Below are 17,912 nucleotides of genomic sequence, written 5' to 3'. Positions count from 1 at the left end.
GTTGGTCGGGCCAAATTAATTATTTCTGCTTATTTTTTTATAGCGTGATTATTGGTCGGTTTGATATTTAATTTAATTATATAATAAATATTAACTAAACAAAAGTGCTTTTTTGAAAAGGCATGAGACGCTTCCAAAATTCCACAGTTTACAGTTGTTCTCCAACAAAAACCAATATCAAAGCATGTGTAATGTGTAAAACATCTTCTAGCCTTGAAATATAACAAACCCCACTCCACCTTTCGTTTTCTTGATTGTGTTTTTGAATATCAACAATAGGCGACTATACCTAATAAAGATTGTCATCACGAGTCTTCAAGTTAATTTTAGTTTATTTAACATTTACGCCTCTGTCTTCATGTTTATGTCCGCTGTATTTGTTTAGTCATTTATTTTATGGCTAAAATTAACAATAAAGCATTGTCCATTATGGAATTAATAATTAACTAAATACGAAGACCCTTTCATTTAATTGATTACCTCCACCTTTTCGTTACTCTGATATGATTATATGTTTAAATGGTGTAAGGGCAAAGTCACTTTCTCTATACATGTTAGGGGTTACGAGACAAATGGAGATAATTTTTTAACCCTGAAAGGCCCTCACTAATGCTTCCAAGCAAGACATTCTAAGAGTTAAGAGTATATTTAAAGGAAGGAGAAACCTCATCGTGTCATGATTTTGAATCAAGAGTGCAGAGTTGGACGCCTTCAAAACGCAGTTAGTTATGCTTGTAAAATAATAATAAAAGAAAATTAAATACTATCAATCGGAAATCATAAATTATCATAACTAAAAAAATAATGAGTTTAAAAGCAATTTTCCATCAGGCTAGCTCTGATTGTTTTGATTTTCAGAAAAAATAAAAATAGAGAAAAATTCATAAATAGACAGAATTTAAAAGTGAAGACTTGTGATCTCACATGTACAGTAAGATAGGACTAGGTGTGAGATTTAAAAGGCATATCCACTTCTTTGCGGGTTTCTTTAATTATTTTTTCATGTAAATTTTTTACTATTCAAGTTCAAATTCAATTCGAAAAAACAACACAACAACTTAAAATGACCTTTTCAAGTGGAAAAATACTAGTAACATACTCCTAAATATACTCTTTTAAATATTTTTTTATTATTGACTTGGAAATTATTAAAAATATATATTTTTGTTGGTATTACTTATTCTTCAATGAGTTTCTCATCATTTTATAATTCTCAATAGATTTTTTTTTCTGACATTCTCAATAGATGTTAATAGATAATAAAGTGTTAGAAAGACCGTATAGAGTATATTGTTTCTTCTTTTTTTCACAATATATTGTTGAACTTCTCTTTCATGCAATATAATATATTATTTAAAACATGTTATATAAAATGTAATTTTGATAACTATTAAATCATTTTAATAACTTGACATAGAATGTGTTTTTTGTTAATTCAAGTATTGAATTATATCTACATATTACTAAGACCATTTGTATCAAATTTTGTCAAAATTGAATAATAATAAGAAGATAATCAAATAATTCATAATTTAGTATATTTTAAAATATTTATATTACGTTGATTTTAATATATATGAACAAAATAACAAATGATTTTGGATTATTATGAAATTTTACATGTGATTTATATAAAATAAACTATCAATCCAACGATAAGTTTTAAAAAAACATTATTCAGTTAAAAATTATAAAATAATATAATAATTATCAAAATTACATCCGCATAATTTGATCATCCTTTATATATATATTCAAGAACAAGTAAATACAAACTATCAATTGAAAACTATTAATGCTATTCTAAATTAGTATAAGGCCAAATTATTCAGCCGAGTCTATATAACATTAGGACTCTCCCCTTTTCAAGTACAAAAAATTATTAAATGGTCTAAAATTATCATAATCCTTATACAAATATTGGTTGAGACGATTCAAGACTACATAATATTTTTTTTCCGAATAAATTTTCTTCTCTAAGTTTATATACTCCTTCAAAAAATTCAAGTTTATATACTCCAAATAACTAGTTTATCATATGTCAAATAATGCAATTTCTTCCATGGAAAATACTTGAAATGCCGTTCATAGATCAACATGTGTATGTTGTGTTTGGTACAATAGAAACAAAGGGAGAAAAGGAGGGAAAGAGGAGAAATGGAGAGGAGATAAGAAATTTTAGTGGTTTGACACACTGGAATTAAAAGAGAGAAAAAAGGGTGGATGCCACATTGATTTGTTTTCTTGTTCAATTGGTGAAATTTTTGTATTTTTCATGTAAAATAGTTGATGTTTTTTCTGCATAATTGATTATCAATTATTTTTCACATTAAGACTATTGATTATAAAGTTTGATAATGGTTATTTTAGATTTTGAGGGAAGATCAATCATCAACTTGTTTAATTGACTACAAATGTTTTTTTTTTTTCTTCTATATCTCGCTTCTCTATTTTTTTCAATATTTCTCTTAAAACAAACATCTCAATTTCTACTCTATTTTTCATCTATTTCCATACACTTTATCTCTCTCTTTTCTATGTTTATCTACTCTATTTCTCACCCTTTTTTTCGTTTCTGCCAAAAACACCAGCAAGCTTCTATTCTATGACCTCCCTAGCTTGTTGCAACGGAACAAATATCACAATATAAAATAGATTTTAAGAGAGCTAATGGATTAGCTATGAAGTATCGAAGATGAAGCATGAAAGCAGGTCGGGTCCGCAATAGTTTTGCTTTTGTAAAAGGTCCATTCCATGCCAAGTCCTCATTTTGCTTGGTATGAAGAGTGTCCCATCCCATGAGTTTTTATCGATAAGGACCTCCACATGTACATGTATATCTTTATTTTCAAGTAATACCATAGATAGAGAAATTCCTCTATACGTACTTTCCCAGCTCTTCATTTGGTTTTTTCTTTCAATTGGTTCGCACCATAGTCACTCATTAATGGTTTATTTATTTTTCCTTTGCTCTCTTGCAATTAAAGCATTTTCTCACACCGATGCCCCGTGGAATATTTCTGCGGAAATAGAGCCACTGGTCCTACCTTGATAATTATTATGACGTTCATAAATTTCATGCTTTCTTTAATCTGCACACGTTCTTCCTCCGCACGTTATCATGTTTCCCAAACACTAGGATGTGCGCAATTGACGCCACGAATAAATACTCAAGTGTTATGATGCAGTGCTTCTTAATTAATTTTAATTATCTATGAGATTTTATTTTTATTTTGTATTGTTCATTTAATATTTTGTTCTACATACATTTACCCTTATAACAAATTATAATACTTACTTTTAAGTGTGAGATGTTTGTCATCTATTTTTTTTCGATAAGTAAAATTATAGAAGTATGTCTCTACTAAGCATAAGAAGTACCTGAGTACAGACTCGAAAACATGTTTGTCATTAATTAAATCGTAATATAATCTAATAGCTATATATATAAAGGATAAAATTTAGATAAGGCTTTTTATGTTTTTTTACTATTTTATAATTAGAATTGGAGTTTTACTCACTTATTGAAAGAAAAAATATATTAAAGTTTTACTCAAATTCACGTAATCTTGAAGGTTGGGTTAACATAGAAGTAGAAAGAGATTGAGAAAAATATTGGATGAAAGTGAAATATAAGAGGTTAAAAATTGAGATGTATGGACATCATTCCCCTAATCTAAAAAAAAAGAAAAAGAATATCATTCCCCTTATTCGTTTTGAAGCTAAAGGTTTGTTTGTATTCTTTTGTATACATTCACCCGCTGTAATATTTTACTTTTTATGGCTAATGTGTCTTGGGTCTTGGTATGTACATGAACTCCGTTTTTAAGGTTCAGCAAATAAGCACTAAAGGCCCACACTAGGGAATATCTTGAGCTTATTATAATAAAGTCTTGGTAGAACTCACTTTTTTTTTCAAGAGGCTTCAGTCTTCACCATTTATTCAGAAACAGCCCAAAATGTTGGCAGGAAAGAAAAAACCATGACAGTGTTTTTTTTTTTCCCTTTTTTTCTTTTTCTTCCAACTTAAATTATTTAATTTGAATTAATGCAAAGCTATGATGAAAATCATAAGTTGTATCTTAATTTAGTCAAGAAACAAAATTTGTATTTTCTACAACTTTAACCACATCCAAATTTAGTGCAAGTAGCCATAATTGCATCAGCTCACAAATTGCAGTGAGATTTGATCACATAAAATTCTGTAACGTAATTGCAATGGAACCGCATTGAAGCACAATAGGGCTTTAATACCATTTTATTCCACTTTTTTTTGTCAAAATTGTATTAAATTTAGATTTCAATATTTTATTTTTAATTTCTAAGTATGATCAATGGTTGAATGAGTTTGACTGTATTGAATGATAGGAAATACCAAATCTTAAAATCAATGAAAAATTATGTTATGTTATAAATAAGATATATGTCAAATAATTAAAATATTTATAAAATTATTTTTTATATTTAATACAAACATATAATAATTTTAGGGCGCAACACTCGCAATTTTACCTGTAACCACAATTTAAAACCATAACCATACCATGGCTTAAAAAAAAAATAGTCAGCTTCGTTCGCGGTGCACATGTATGTGTCTGTGGACTCTCATAATGTTTGAAATTTGAATTCTTTTGTTTTTGGCATCTTCAGACTTCAGTTCATCCTTATCCGTCATCTTTCGTCGGCACATGAGTCTCGTTCTCGTTCCATCTCATTCAATCTTCAAGTATGTTCGCAGCCGCACAAGACTCTTTCTTTCTTTTTTTTTTTCCTCATTCACTTTATTCAGTCTCAGTCCCAGACTCCCAGGTTCACAAATACTACTTGTCCACAATTTAACACATTTTTCCATGACTCTAGACACCATACACGTTTGTACAATAAAACAACTTTTGTCCCTTTTCACATCATTTCTTAATTTCTCAATTAACCTACACTTATATTATAAATTAAAATACATGATTTTTAATTTTTTTTCTTTTTATTACATATTTTCCATATTTTTATAAATGTTTTTAATATTTTCCTTTTTTAGATATACATTTTATGTATATTTTTATAATTTAATTAGTACAATTTCTCTCTCAATCATCTAAAATTATTCTCTTTTTAATTTTATCTATATTATTCATCTTTTAACCATTTATATCTTCTAATATATTCTCTTTTATCCATGTTTTTAAATTTAATTTTAATAATTTTTAGAGAAAATATTGTACACATTTTTATAGAAAAACAATTTCTTTTCCGTTTTACATAGAATGAAATACTATCAGTCTATCCCCGTATCCATATATTTTAAGTAAACCTATTACTATTTTTTATTTATTTATAATTTAGCAAGATCTACTAGTATTTAGGAATCTAGTCAATCATGAGGACCAAATAGGCTTGCATTAATTTCTGAAAATTACATAGATATGCACGTGGAATGATATGTGCCTGAATAAAATCATAAGTAAACTCTTCCAATAAGTGCTAGATTTCGATGTGGCAGCGTCACCTTCTTAGATGCCTAATTGGTTGCATTTTCCCACGTTGTCGTTACATATAAATATATTTTTTTATGTTGTTGAATTGGCGTTATATTATAGATGCTTTGTATTGATTGCATCTATATCTTGTGCGGTGGAAAAGGGGGTCTTGACTCTACCGTGTCAGAGTGGTGCATGAAGCTGCAAAAATGGCTAGTAACACAAACACCAACAACAGCAACAAGAAGGAGAAAGACCTTGAGTTTTTCTTTGAGGAAGATATCAACGAATTGGGTGCACAACAAATGGATGCTGAAACTGCCAAGTTAGAGAGTGAGAGTAGCAGCAGCGATGACGAGGGAAATGATACAACACGCCGTCACTCTTTCACTTCTCAGCAATGGCCTCAAAGTTACAAGTACACTCTCCACCATTTGTTTAACTTCTTTGCAATTTAAATTCAAATCTTTCACGCTGATTTGTTAGTTGTATAATTCTATTTGACATAATTAACTTTTGTTTCGGTATCCTCTGTTGCCTTTAATTATGGTATGCAATATTGCTGTTATAGAGGTCTTCTCAAAAGATTTAAATTGCCTTCGTGGTTACGACTGTGATTGTAGTTATTGCATCTGATGCTATGCGAATCAACTACAACTCTAAAATATATAATATAATTTGAGAGTAGATTATATTTTTTTCTCTAAGACGTGTGGGTATTACAATGTTTTTTTCTTTTGTTTTTTTTATTTAAATTTATATATATCTATTGAGATTTGAATTAAGTATAAGAAATTTTGTAAGAATGTTTATAGGCTGAGTTAGGTTGGGTTTTTGATTTTTTTCAGAAATTTAATTCAATTCAAGAGTTGGATCGGTCTAAATATTTATATTTATTTTAATTTTTTATAATTGAAGTTGAATGAGTCACAGGAAAAAAGATACATTATGAAAATTACTTTTTTTTAACAGAAATCATGAAAGTTACTTTTTTTTAACAGAAATCATGAAAGTTACCTTAATGTTAATTACTTTGTCACTGACGTGATGTTCTCATTATTTACAAAATCATAATGAAAACCCATAATGAATAATTGAGAATTTATGATAATTTGATAGATTGAATTCCATATCTTAGATTTTAGGTAATTACAATACAACTTGTTAAAAATAGAAAATGCAGTTGAGGATAAAAATTAACTAAATAAAGAGTTGGCACCACCACATGAAATAAATAAAATGTTCTTAAATATGTAGTGCAACTGAAATAACGCTAAATCTAAAATATAATTCACCACTTTAGTTAGTTTGTGTAAAACTAGATAAACATCTAACAACCACACATTGTTACACAAAAAAATAAGTGTTAATATTTGTTTTTATGTATTTAAAAATATATAATAATAATAATCATAATAATTTTAATATTAATCTACGGGTTGGATTCACAAGATTAAAATTAAAATCCATAACTCAACATATACATAAACAAATTTATATGAGTTGAATTAGATTCAATTCAAATAGTAAAAAAATTCATCCCAAATTGATTAAGTCAAATCAAGTTTATAAGTTATTTATCTTGTAATCCACCAACACCCTTAAAATTTTATTTAACTTTAACATATTTGGTTGTAACTTTGTTAACTTTCACTTAAACATTATTGTTATTTAAATATTTTTATATTAGCATCTCATGTAGATACATTTCTCTTCTTTGATAAATATATATTGCATTTTATTATAATTTTAATTTTCAATAAAAATAAAAATAATTTTGTGACTTTAAAATAAGTAACACCGATGTGTGATGTGTATTATGTATTGTCCAATCATATAATGTTATGTAGTTTATTTTGTCACATCAAATGATTAATTTTAATTTTTCAATTTTTGCAATTAAAGTCTAAGGAATTTTTGCAAATTTGATAATTTTTATTTTTTATTTAATATATTTTAAAAGATACTTTAATCCCTAATTAATTTCTAATCTTCCTAACTCTAAACCTAGCCTTCCCAAAAATAATTAATTAGTATTTGTCAACTGGATCAACCAAGTAAAATAGGTCAAACTAGCTTAAGATTACCTGTATATAGTACTTGTGAATCAATTTCAATTGGAATTTGTTAAAGGACTATTCCTCAAATTGTATGACTGGGGGTATGGCGGCCAAGGCCAATGCATCTAATCGATATAGTTGCAACTAGACATTACTAGAAAATTATTTGTCTCTAGCTTTTGGGCTTAGTTAGTCCTTCTCCTTTAATTTATATTTCTATGTTGTGAGAATTGGACTTTGGAATCACCACATTCACAATCAAAATAGTTATCGTTAAAAATTCTTCAGTAAAATTAAATCATCACTTAACATAAGCACATGTTGCAAGATGAAAAATTGAATATGTGACATGTGAGACTGTGAAACAGGTTTCATTAATAATTAGATTTGAGTTTTGGCATGAAATCAACATCAATCACTAATAACCTACCCGTGTAAAGATTGATATAACCCATGGAAGGCTAGGTTTAGAATTAAGAACATTAAGAATTAATTAAGGACTAGAATTTTCTTTTTAAAATACATTAAATTAAAAATAAAATATCAAATTTACAAAAAGGTCCTTAGACCTTAATTGCAAAAAATAAACTTAATCATCTAATGTGGCAAAATAATCCACGTCACATTATATAATTGAACAATATATAACACGCTAACTTAGTTTAAAATCACACCGAAATAGCGACCTGAATATTATACTTTTCTCTTTTCTTATTTTTAAATATATAATTTTATCTTTTAATAGATGAAAATATACTACACTTTTCACCATGTTTATATTTTGTATAAAAAATCTAATATATATATATATATATATATATATATATATATATATATATATAAGAGAATAAATTGTTGACAACAAAAAACTAACCATGCGCAGCCATAGTTATAGAGTTCGCATGAGCGGTCATTACACGTGAAGAAAAATCACTCCACGATTGCAGTGTAATGTAGTTACTGGAATGTGGATATTTCCCCAACCACAATGTTGCAACCACATCACATGATGTGGTACAAATTTTAAACCGCGATTGTTATTTTAGTTTTAAATGGCACCACCCATTTTAAGCAATAAGAAGCATAATTTTTTTTGTTATGATTACGCTTCACTATAATTATGTTATCTTGCTTATTGTTGTGCTTCCTTTTTTACTAGGAACCTCAATGCTTATTGTTTTTCCCTGTTTTCTTATAACAGAGAGACAACAGATTCTTACACACTTGCCGCAACTCCAAATTTTGAATCAATTCTACGAGTTCCAAGTATTATATATTCCAGTTTTGAAAGTCGTTCAAAGAATAACTTGGACATAGATGGAAAGACTCCTTTTCTCTCTGGTCACGAAGGCATTACTCAATCAACATCGTGGAAGGAAGGTTTAGTGCAAAAACATTTATCTGGTGAATTACCCATTGGTCGTGAGTGCAGCTTTCTTCAAACAGTTTTCAATGGTATGTTATTTACTTATTTCGTTCCAAACTGTTGTTGTATCCTTGAATCCTTAATATGATATGAATTGATTCTCCATAAACAACACTGCAAATTCAATGTATATTGGTGTCCAAAATAACTTATAATCAAAAGCTTGTTGAAAGAACTTTTAAGAAGATTATAAAGTTTTTTTTATCTTTGTTATGGAAGTAACATGCGTTGTCCGGAAATGCCTAACCATACTTCCTTAGTTTCTACTATTACCTGTTTATTTTATTTTATGAGGTGATAATGTTACTTTGTCAGCGACTAATGTGATGGCTGGAGTCGGTATTCTGTCTACACCTTATACATTGAAAGAAGCTGGGTGGATGAGCATGGTGTTGATGGTTCTTTTTGCAGTCATTTGTTGTTATACAGCCACCCTTATGAGATATTGCTTTGAAAGCAGAGAAGGAATCACTAGCTATCCAGATATAGGAGAAGCTGCATTTGGAAAATATGGTCGTATTATTGTCTCAGTGAGTTTATCTATCTTTATTTATATCGATTGAAAGTTGTAGCGCAATGCTTGTTACTTGACAGATAAGTGTTTCCTAGGATTTACATCGATCTCCTAGTTATTAATTGTCTGACTTAAATTCCTCCCTTCTAGATCTAGACATGGATTTTCTTTAGACCTCAAAGTCAATTTTTAACCTATGGCCCTAACAAAATGCTTCTAAAGATGATTCACAATTTTACTTTATTTGTTGTATAATTCAAACTCATGTCATAGTAGTGAGAAAGAATGTTGAGATATAATGTTTTTTTACTGATGCAAAATTTAGTGGTTATACTAATCAATGCATATTTATGGAATTATTGCAGATCATATTGTACACTGAATTATATGTAAGTTCTGTAATCATTTCTTATATTTCCTCTAATAACACTTGAATTTTGTTAGTCTGCATTGTAATTATAAGATTTCTTTATGAGTGTAGTCATGTTGTGTGGAATTCATCACCTTGGAAGGAGACAACCTCACTGGGCTATTCCCAGGAACATCCTTAGATTTGGGTAGTTTTCGGTTAGACTCTGTGCACTTGTTTGGAATTTTGGCGGCACTTATCATTATCCCCACTGTTTGGTTGAAGGATCTTCGTATAATCTCTATTTTGTCAGGTACTCCAAAGCGTAAAAGAGATTCCTTTTGTTTTGAATGTTACAACCTTGCATATGTCCTCATTGGAACTTTTGTTATGATATACAGCTGGAGGAGTTTTTGCAACACTGTTGATTGTTGTATGTGTGTTTTGTGTTGGGACAATAAATGGTGTTGGATTCCATCACACTGGTCAATTGGTCAATTGGAGTGGCATTCCATTAGCTATTGGTATCCATGGGTTTTGCTTTGCAGGACATTCAGTTTTTCCAAATATTTATCAATCTATGGCAGACAAAAGACAATTTACTAAAGCACTAATAATATGGTATTGTCCCTTTTTTTTTTTTCTTGTTCTTAACTAGCAAGACATATTTCATTTCTTATTTCTGAATCTCTGATCTCGTAACTCATTTTATTCACGTACAGTTTTGTATTGTCTATCACAATATATGGAGGTGTTGCAATCATGGGATTTCTCATGTTTGGTGGTGAGACTTTGTCTCAAATAACATTAAATATGCCACGAGATGCATTTGCTTCCAAGGTTGCATTGTGGACCACGGTATGAGATTTTTTTTTAGATCACTATTTCATTACGTTGAAGTGAACATCTTTTTTAACTGTGTTCCTTGCTCTTCTTTCAGGTAATTAACCCATTCACTAAATATCCTTTTTACCACAAACTAGTTTTTTATGAATGCCATCAAAATGAACATGACTTGATCAAGTTCAGGAATAATTTTAGTCTGCTTTTCCTTAACTATACGCAAATATGCTTTGTTGATGAACCCATTGGCGAGAAGTCTCGAAGAGTTGCTACCAGATAGAATCTCAAGTACTTATCGATGTTTCATTCTTCTTAGAACAGCACTTGTTGTATCTACCGTTTGTGCTGCTTTTCTTATTCCTTTTTTTGGTGAGTCATAAACTTTGTCTCTGTCATATTAGTTTTAATGTGACTACTCAATTATTCAAGGACAATGAAGAAAGTAATTTAGCTTTTTGTCCATATACATATATGTATATATATATATATTCATATTTTCTTTTAAATTTACTTGTATATTTGAGGTAGGCATATTATGATAGCATAGGATCATATAGGTTTTGTATTTTTCAGGTGTCTTTTTGAAGTGTTGATTACTCGTTATATCTTTATTTACTTCCATTGAAAAAATTGATCAATTTTTTTTTTAAATTCTATATTCAAGTATAAAAAATAGTAACTCATATGAACGACTCTAATATCATTTTATTATAATTTTTCAGGGTTTGTGATGGCTTTAATTGGTTCTCTCTTCAGTGTACTTGTGGTAAGCAAACACCTAAGTATACTTACAATTACTCTCACATGCACAGAGAGGAACACACATATTTTCTTGTCAACATCTTTGATGTCTAAATTACAAAACTTCATTTTCATGAAGGAAATTAGGAACTCATGATTTTGTCTTGATTTTTTTAATGAAAAGACCTAATTCTTGATTGTATGTAACTTAAAGGTTATGCACTTGTCTTTAGACCAAAAGTTAAAATATCTCGATTGATGTAAGGCATTGAGTTTATTGCATTGTTAATTAAGATATGTTTTCTCAATACTAGTATGGAAGAATATATAAAACACTGAGTTTATTGCATTGATTTTCAAGATGTCAAAATATCTCGCGGTTGATGTACTTTGCTTTATATAATTGTCACCTATCTCTATAGTTTGTTGGCATCAACTTTACATGAATTTTTTCCATCTATAATCCACCGTGCTTTCCTTTATTGCAATTTCTTGTAAGAAATTTCAATTATATTGTAATCTAATTTGGGAAATGCAAATTTTTTTCAGTCAGTGATAATGCCAAGTTTATGTTTTATGAAAATTGTGGGAAAAAAAGCAACTGCTACACAGGTATGATGCTGCTGATCTTTTTTAGTATAATACAGTATTATACTAAAAATGAATTTAGAGTGGTGCTAACATGTCCTATAGAATAATAATGCAATATTATTCCCCAAATTGTTTACGTATCCCTTCTTCTATCTTTACTCTAGCTATTTTCTTACTCTTACTCTGACACCATCAGGTTGCGTTGAGCGTTGTAATTACTACATTTGGAGTCATTTGTGGGATTCTAGGAACATATTCATCTGTGCAGAATATTGTCAACAGTTACTGAGACCTCTAGCCTTTCGCATTGGATGGTTACGATTGAGTACTGTTAACTCGTTACAAATGTTTACTCATGGCAAGTGCAGCTATTTCAATTATGTGAAAATTACACCTTTATTTATGACCAAGCACACTTTATTTTAAGATTCAAAATTTTTCTATTGAAATATGTAAGTTTTGAGTAATGTGTTAGAAAATGCTCACGGCACCTGTAGTCGGCCATTTGTTGCTTTGATTTTTGATCAAGTAATGTAAAAATCCAATGATATTTTATTGTAATTATTATTTATTTTATATTCATGTTTTGTGAAAAGGCATCACAATATAAACCGAATCCGTGACTATTTGTCCCACAATGCAACCCCTAATAAAATCAGCTTTCATCATGGTTGGGATCGAGTTTTCCGTAACTTAGAAAAACAGGATCAATTTGAATTTGAGTATGTCACTCTCTATCCCATTATCTATTTGTTTCGTTACATATATTTTTATAATTATTAATAATGTAATTATATATTTATGTATATATTATATGTAATTGTTAATTATATAATTATTTTCATATTTTATTTTTTATAGTTATTAAAATATAGAATAATTATTTTAATATTTAAATAAATAATATTATAATTATAATACTAATTATAACAAAATTAAAAATTATATATTTAACTAAAAATATAATTTAATTTTTAATTATGTTTCCGATATTTATTCTTTATTAAATTATATATTAATATATATATATATATATATATTGATTGAATTAAAATGTAATTGATAACTTAATTTATTATTTACTTAATGCATATGAACAAATAATTTTTTTAAAAATAAGATGGGTTTTTCGCAGGTTTCTGGGAATCCAATAGAATGTGATGGGAACAAAGTTGAGTTTCTCCGAATTCAATAGAATAGGTAAACACACCAGTTCTATCCCATTGTCATCCTTGGTTGTGAATATGTTAATTTTTTTAAAATATTACAATTAATAATTTAGATTAAAAATGATAAAGAGACATCGGAAAAATTGTTACAATTAGTAAAATAATAGAATATTTTAGTTGTGAAAATGTCATTTCAGAAAAACAAATGGTACTCCAATTTTCTAAAAGAAAAAAATATATTTTATTTTCAATGACTAATGTTTCTTTTTTCATTCTTTTATGATAATAAAAGTTGAATTTATTTTATTAACTTTATCATCAATTTTCTTGCTGATAATTTATTTTTTCTAAATGTAATTAAACCTTTATTGTAATTATACTGTATTAAAAAAGGATAAAATATAAGTATGCATGCATGCATGTTTTTGATTTTAAAATGAATGGATATTGATTAGGGATTGATACACCTGGAAAATAAATAAATAAATAAATGTGAACAAATTCTGTCTAGATTCACAGTCTCTTCTAAATATCCTAAATCCAAACTTAAATCCTGAACGCATAATTTATATTTTGTAGGCTTTGCATTACCAGAATTCTTTCTCAGAGGGTGACTAACTAGTGTGCGTAGCATACCTTGTGTTAATAAGGCATGCTGCTAATTGTTGAGTTTTAATTAATTCAAATGCGTGTATGCAACTGTTGAGTGCTGTTTTTCCAATAGTTATCTTCCCACCTCTCAACTCTCCTAATTGAATTTAGTTTGTTGGCATAAAACACCCTCCGCGACGTTGGCTCCAACGGAGGAGGCAATGAGCACGGGGCTTTTGTTGAAGGCTCCCTAACCATTGATTCAGTCATAAACTTCCTCTCTAACCCACTTCTTGTGCATGCCATGGCCTCCACACACAGCTCCTCAGCTCCTTCTGGCACTCTTGGCTCAAACTTTAGAAGCTTTGCATATTCATTTAGCAAATGGAACATGTAGTCATACACGTAATCCATCTTTAGCTCTTCTTGAATAAACTTGCTTGCTGCTTTACCAATTTTTTGTGCCTGTTAATTTGGTGCACATTTAATTAATTACAATGTGGACTTCAAAAGAATTAATTAAGGGGAGCGTGACTACGTACTCACCTCTTCCTTATGATTATTACCCCAATCAACTGCATGTTTGATGGATTTGCACTTGCCCTTGTCCCTTATAGGCCAATAATGCTGCATTGGCTGCAGGCTTCTTATGAAGAAATCATAGAAACGAGGCTTCACCATTAGCGTTACGGAATCACAGGCTAGGATGTATTTCTCACTCACAGACCACGCATATCCTTCAATATATATCTTGTATCTGATAGGGAGGTACAATTGTCAATGTTAATTTTCGTATGCATATAGAGGGGTAACCAATTTATGTGCCTGTGTTAACTTTTGCATGTAGGTACAAAATATTAAACATATGTGTGTGCAAAATATTCGAGGGAGATCCGCAGGAGAATTGGAACTACCTATGTGTGCATTGACTTGCCAAGTTTGAGTTATTGAATCCTTGTTGAGATTCTTGAATCCAATCCTACATATATATGTTACTAATGTTAATTCAAATGGGGGAAAATAAATATCATCGTCGTTTTGTAAGGGAGTAATTATTAATGTAAGAGAGCCTATATATATATATATATATATAGGTATACCTGCACATATAAACGAGCATTCCAGTCTTGGGTGGTTGAAACATTACATTTGAGGAGATCTTGTCTGGTTTCGGCAACAAAAGGGTTTCCCTTCCAATAGGCATATGGTTCTCTGTCATTCCATTTAATCCTTCTATTGCCCTTTTCCATCTCCTTCAACACATGTTCCCAAGGCCTTATATTAATCTCAGCCCTAAAATAACAATTGGCTTGTACATTAATCGAATGAACAGAAAAGTTCCACAACTTTTTTTAAATTTTTTTTTTACAATGCCAAAAAGTTCCACAATAATGCAGCTTCAATGTGAAATGTTTGTGCATATACACATGCTTAGCACTCAACGTCTACTTTTTTTTTCTTTCTATCATGTTTTTTTATCAATATCTATATGGTTCTGATTAAAAGGACTCGAATAAAAAATAAAACAAGTTAAAGAATATTCAAATCAGCACCTAAAGATCAAGGGATCCATTAAATTCCATAAAGTGAAAAAAGGAGTACTCCTTAATTATGTAACTTTTCTTAGCACAAACCAATGGAAAGATTCCTCGGTCCCATGCCCGAAAGCTCCGCATAACGAATTCCGCATGCTATTATTATTATTGTTATTATTATTATATCATACAAAAAAAATATCTTTTTACACCGAGTACGAAAACAAAAATAGAGACGAGAAAAAAAAATACCTATAATGACGGGTAGAATAAAAAAGAAAGAAAGGAAGAATATGTAAATGGTATATGTAGAAAAACCAGGTACTTGAAATAGAAAATGCAATACTATCATCTAAAAAAACGACTGTTTCCCCAATACTGTACCCCCATTCTACTTGAAATAGTTAAAATTCACACAATCCCATTTTATCGCTTTCAATAATGATTTTTTATAAAAGAAAAGTTAATTTATCGTATTAATTTATGTAATTAACACTTTTAAAATATATATATACTTTTAATTATTTTTAAAGGTACACAATAAAAAAGAATGCCTAGATGTGGAAAAAAAAACTGATTCAAATGGAACTATAATGAAACTGAAATTGAATTGATTTTTACTCCAATTGGTTTGAAAAAAAAAAGTAACTATTAAAAAAAGCAGTTTGACTAATAAAATTATTTCTATAAAATTAATTTGACTAATTTAAAACTATTAAAAATCAATTTTTTTTAATGGTTTAAAACAGTTGTTTGGTTTGGTAAAGAAGCACACCCCTACCAAAGGCTACCTAGCTAGCTGTATCCTTGGCGAAAGCGCAAGGAAATTGGACTTTTGAAAGCTGTCATTTTCAGTTTGTCTTTTTTCACACGGCGCGAAGCCACCAAGCTCTGTTCGGTGTTCAGTTGTATTCACAGCACGCTGGTGTAGGGCAATTAGAATGGAGTGTGGCATGATGTTTAGAAATTAGGAACGTACCATCCCCAGAAGGACCAATCAGGGAAGACAATGTCGTCCGTCCAGCGGTCACCGCAGTAACGGAAAAGGGGTGGAGGCCCAGCCAGGCTGCTCCCACGGATTACTGGTAAGTCATCACAATCAAACATGAGCTCAAGGTCTGCCACTTTACCTGGGTACTTCCTCAGAAGCTGCACAATGCCCCACATCGTGAACACCTCACGTGTCTGTATCGATTTCTTATACCTCTCCACGTACACCCTTCCTCTCTTCACTACTAACCTAAAATGTGCACTCTTCTTCGCTCTCTCCACCATCTCCCTGCTTATCCCTCTCTCTTTCCACGCCCCAACATCCTCGTGGATCCACCGGAAGTACTCCGGACACACCCCTCCCTCCTCCCTTTCAAACACTCCACTTGTCGGATAACTTGTACATCTTTGCTTCCCATTATTGCTGCAGTTTAATGTCGCTTCTAATTGAAACCTTTTCCTGCTACTAGATTTTTCTTCGCTTTTGCTATCCTTTGCAGAAACAACATTTGCCACTGAGGTTTTCTTGCCAATAATCGTCGGTTTAGTGTTAGTCGTAGAAAGCGTAGACTGCAAGAGACGCAATTCAATTGAATTAATCTAATCAAAATTGAACGATTCAATCAGAACATGTTATTGTACACATACATGGGAGATATAAGATGGATCAAAGGATTAAGGGAAAAGGTAAGAATTCTACTAATAAAATTAGCATTCTAACAAGTAATATTTATTGATAAAAAAAATTTAAAATTGTACACATACATAGGGCGTTAATATTAAGTAATATATATACTAATACTCTATGCATTGCACAACATATTCAAGCACTGCAATTAAAAGTAAATGGAGAAAACGAGTGTAAAGTGTGAACAAATTACCCAGAGGGAAGAGACAAAGGCAGTGGTGAGGAGGATGAGAAGGAGTAGCAGAGGAGTGTAAGTAGATACTGGAGCCTTTTTTACAAGAGTGGAATCCGTTGTTAACTGTTTCTTCGACCTTTCAGTTATGAATCTCTGCATCATCCTACTGTATATTCCTGTTTAGTTTATAAAAAGAGAAATTGAGTGAGTGATTCTGGTTGAGAAGGATACAAAGAGGTCTCAATGTTTCGTCAAATGTGTGGGGACGAGAACATAAGGACCCTTTTCAATTAATGATAATAATGCAGCAGAATATAAGTAGTGATTAGCAGAAATTACCGACAACAATTATTGATTGATATTAATTAAGCACATCGCAACAAACAGCATCATGACATGATGATAAAGAGATTTTAGGGTCAAAATCCACCAACGTGTTGCTGTTAGCAGCGTGCCACACAGAATTATGCATCCTACGAACCTACCCACCGTTCAATTATAAAATGTAGAATAGTCTCCAGTTGGTTTGATTTCAAAACCCTTGTGACGACTTGGTTTTCAAAATGTTGATTGTGATTTTTTTTATCATACAAACAGCAATTAATGTGTTTCTATGTTGTCGTAATCAATGCTTATCCTTTTCATTTATTTTAAATTAATGATCGTCTTAACGTGTACGAAAAATCAAGAAAAAATTGTTTTTAAGAGAAATGTTAAATAATAAAATATATATTAATAATAATTTTAATTATTTAAAAAATCGTGT

General features: G+C 30.1%; 2 protein-coding genes across 3 annotated transcripts; one reads left to right on the top strand and one right to left on the bottom strand.

Moving 5' to 3' along the window:
• The first annotated feature begins 5,529 nt into the window (after positions 1–5,529).
• LOC100816368 (amino acid transporter AVT1A) lies at positions 5,530–12,559 on the top strand. The gene is made up of 12 exons (XM_006573708.4): positions 5,530–5,892; positions 8,736–8,989; positions 9,276–9,490; positions 9,840–9,863; positions 9,956–10,136; positions 10,225–10,444; positions 10,546–10,681; positions 10,764–10,783; positions 10,890–11,035; positions 11,389–11,432; positions 11,957–12,019; positions 12,195–12,559. Exons 1-12 carry the CDS (start codon positions 5,684–5,686, stop codon positions 12,285–12,287), a joined length of 1,605 nt encoding a protein of 534 aa, XP_006573771.1. The 5' UTR covers positions 5,530–5,683; the 3' UTR covers positions 12,288–12,559.
• A 1,030-nt stretch (positions 12,560–13,589) lies between these two features.
• On the bottom strand, positions 13,590–17,715 carry LOC100793663 (O-glucosyltransferase rumi homolog). 2 transcript variants are annotated; one of them, XM_006573707.4, is made up of 7 exons: positions 17,486–17,715; positions 17,165–17,322; positions 16,273–16,853; positions 14,859–15,051; positions 14,673–14,737; positions 14,305–14,515; positions 13,590–14,223 (listed from the first exon to the last, which is right to left on the bottom strand). In XM_006573707.4, exons 2-7 carry the CDS (start codon positions 17,306–17,308, stop codon positions 13,849–13,851), a joined length of 1,569 nt encoding a protein of 522 aa, XP_006573770.1. In that variant the 5' UTR covers positions 17,309–17,322; positions 17,486–17,715; the 3' UTR covers positions 13,590–13,848. The 2 variants fall into 2 exon arrangements, with proteins under 2 accessions (XP_006573770.1, XP_040873140.1); XM_041017206.1 differs by lacking the exon at positions 17,486–17,715 and having other exon boundaries at positions 17,165–17,432.
• Positions 17,716–17,912: the final 197 nt, after the last annotated feature.

Source organism: Glycine max, chromosome 1, assembly GCF_000004515.6.
Source record: "Glycine max cultivar Williams 82 chromosome 1, Glycine_max_v4.0, whole genome shotgun sequence".
Lineage (NCBI taxonomy): Eukaryota > Viridiplantae > Streptophyta > Magnoliopsida > Fabales > Fabaceae > Glycine > Glycine max.
This window is presented reverse-complemented; position numbering and strand designations above follow the sequence as displayed.

Coding starts and splice junctions, on each gene's coding strand:
- LOC100816368 (XM_006573708.4), top strand. CDS start 5,684: ATGGCTAGTAACACAAACACCAACAACAGCAACAAGAAGGAGAAAGAC. Junction 10,445..10,545: donor ACTAAAGCACTAATAATATG/GTATTGTCCCTT, acceptor ATTCACGTACAG/TTTTGTATTGTCTATCACAA. Junction 11,433..11,956: donor CTCTCTTCAGTGTACTTGTG/GTAAGCAAACAC, acceptor AATTTTTTTCAG/TCAGTGATAATGCCAAGTTT.
- LOC100793663 (XM_006573707.4), bottom strand. CDS start 17,308: ATGATGCAGAGATTCATAACTGAAAGGTCGAAGAAACAGTTAACAACG. Junction 16,854..17,164: donor CCTTTGTCTCTTCCCTCTGG/GTAATTTGTTCA, acceptor CGTCTCTTGCAG/TCTACGCTTTCTACGACTAA. Junction 14,224..14,304: donor GTAATAATCATAAGGAAGAG/GTGAGTACGTAG, acceptor CCAAATTAACAG/GCACAAAAAATTGGTAAAGC.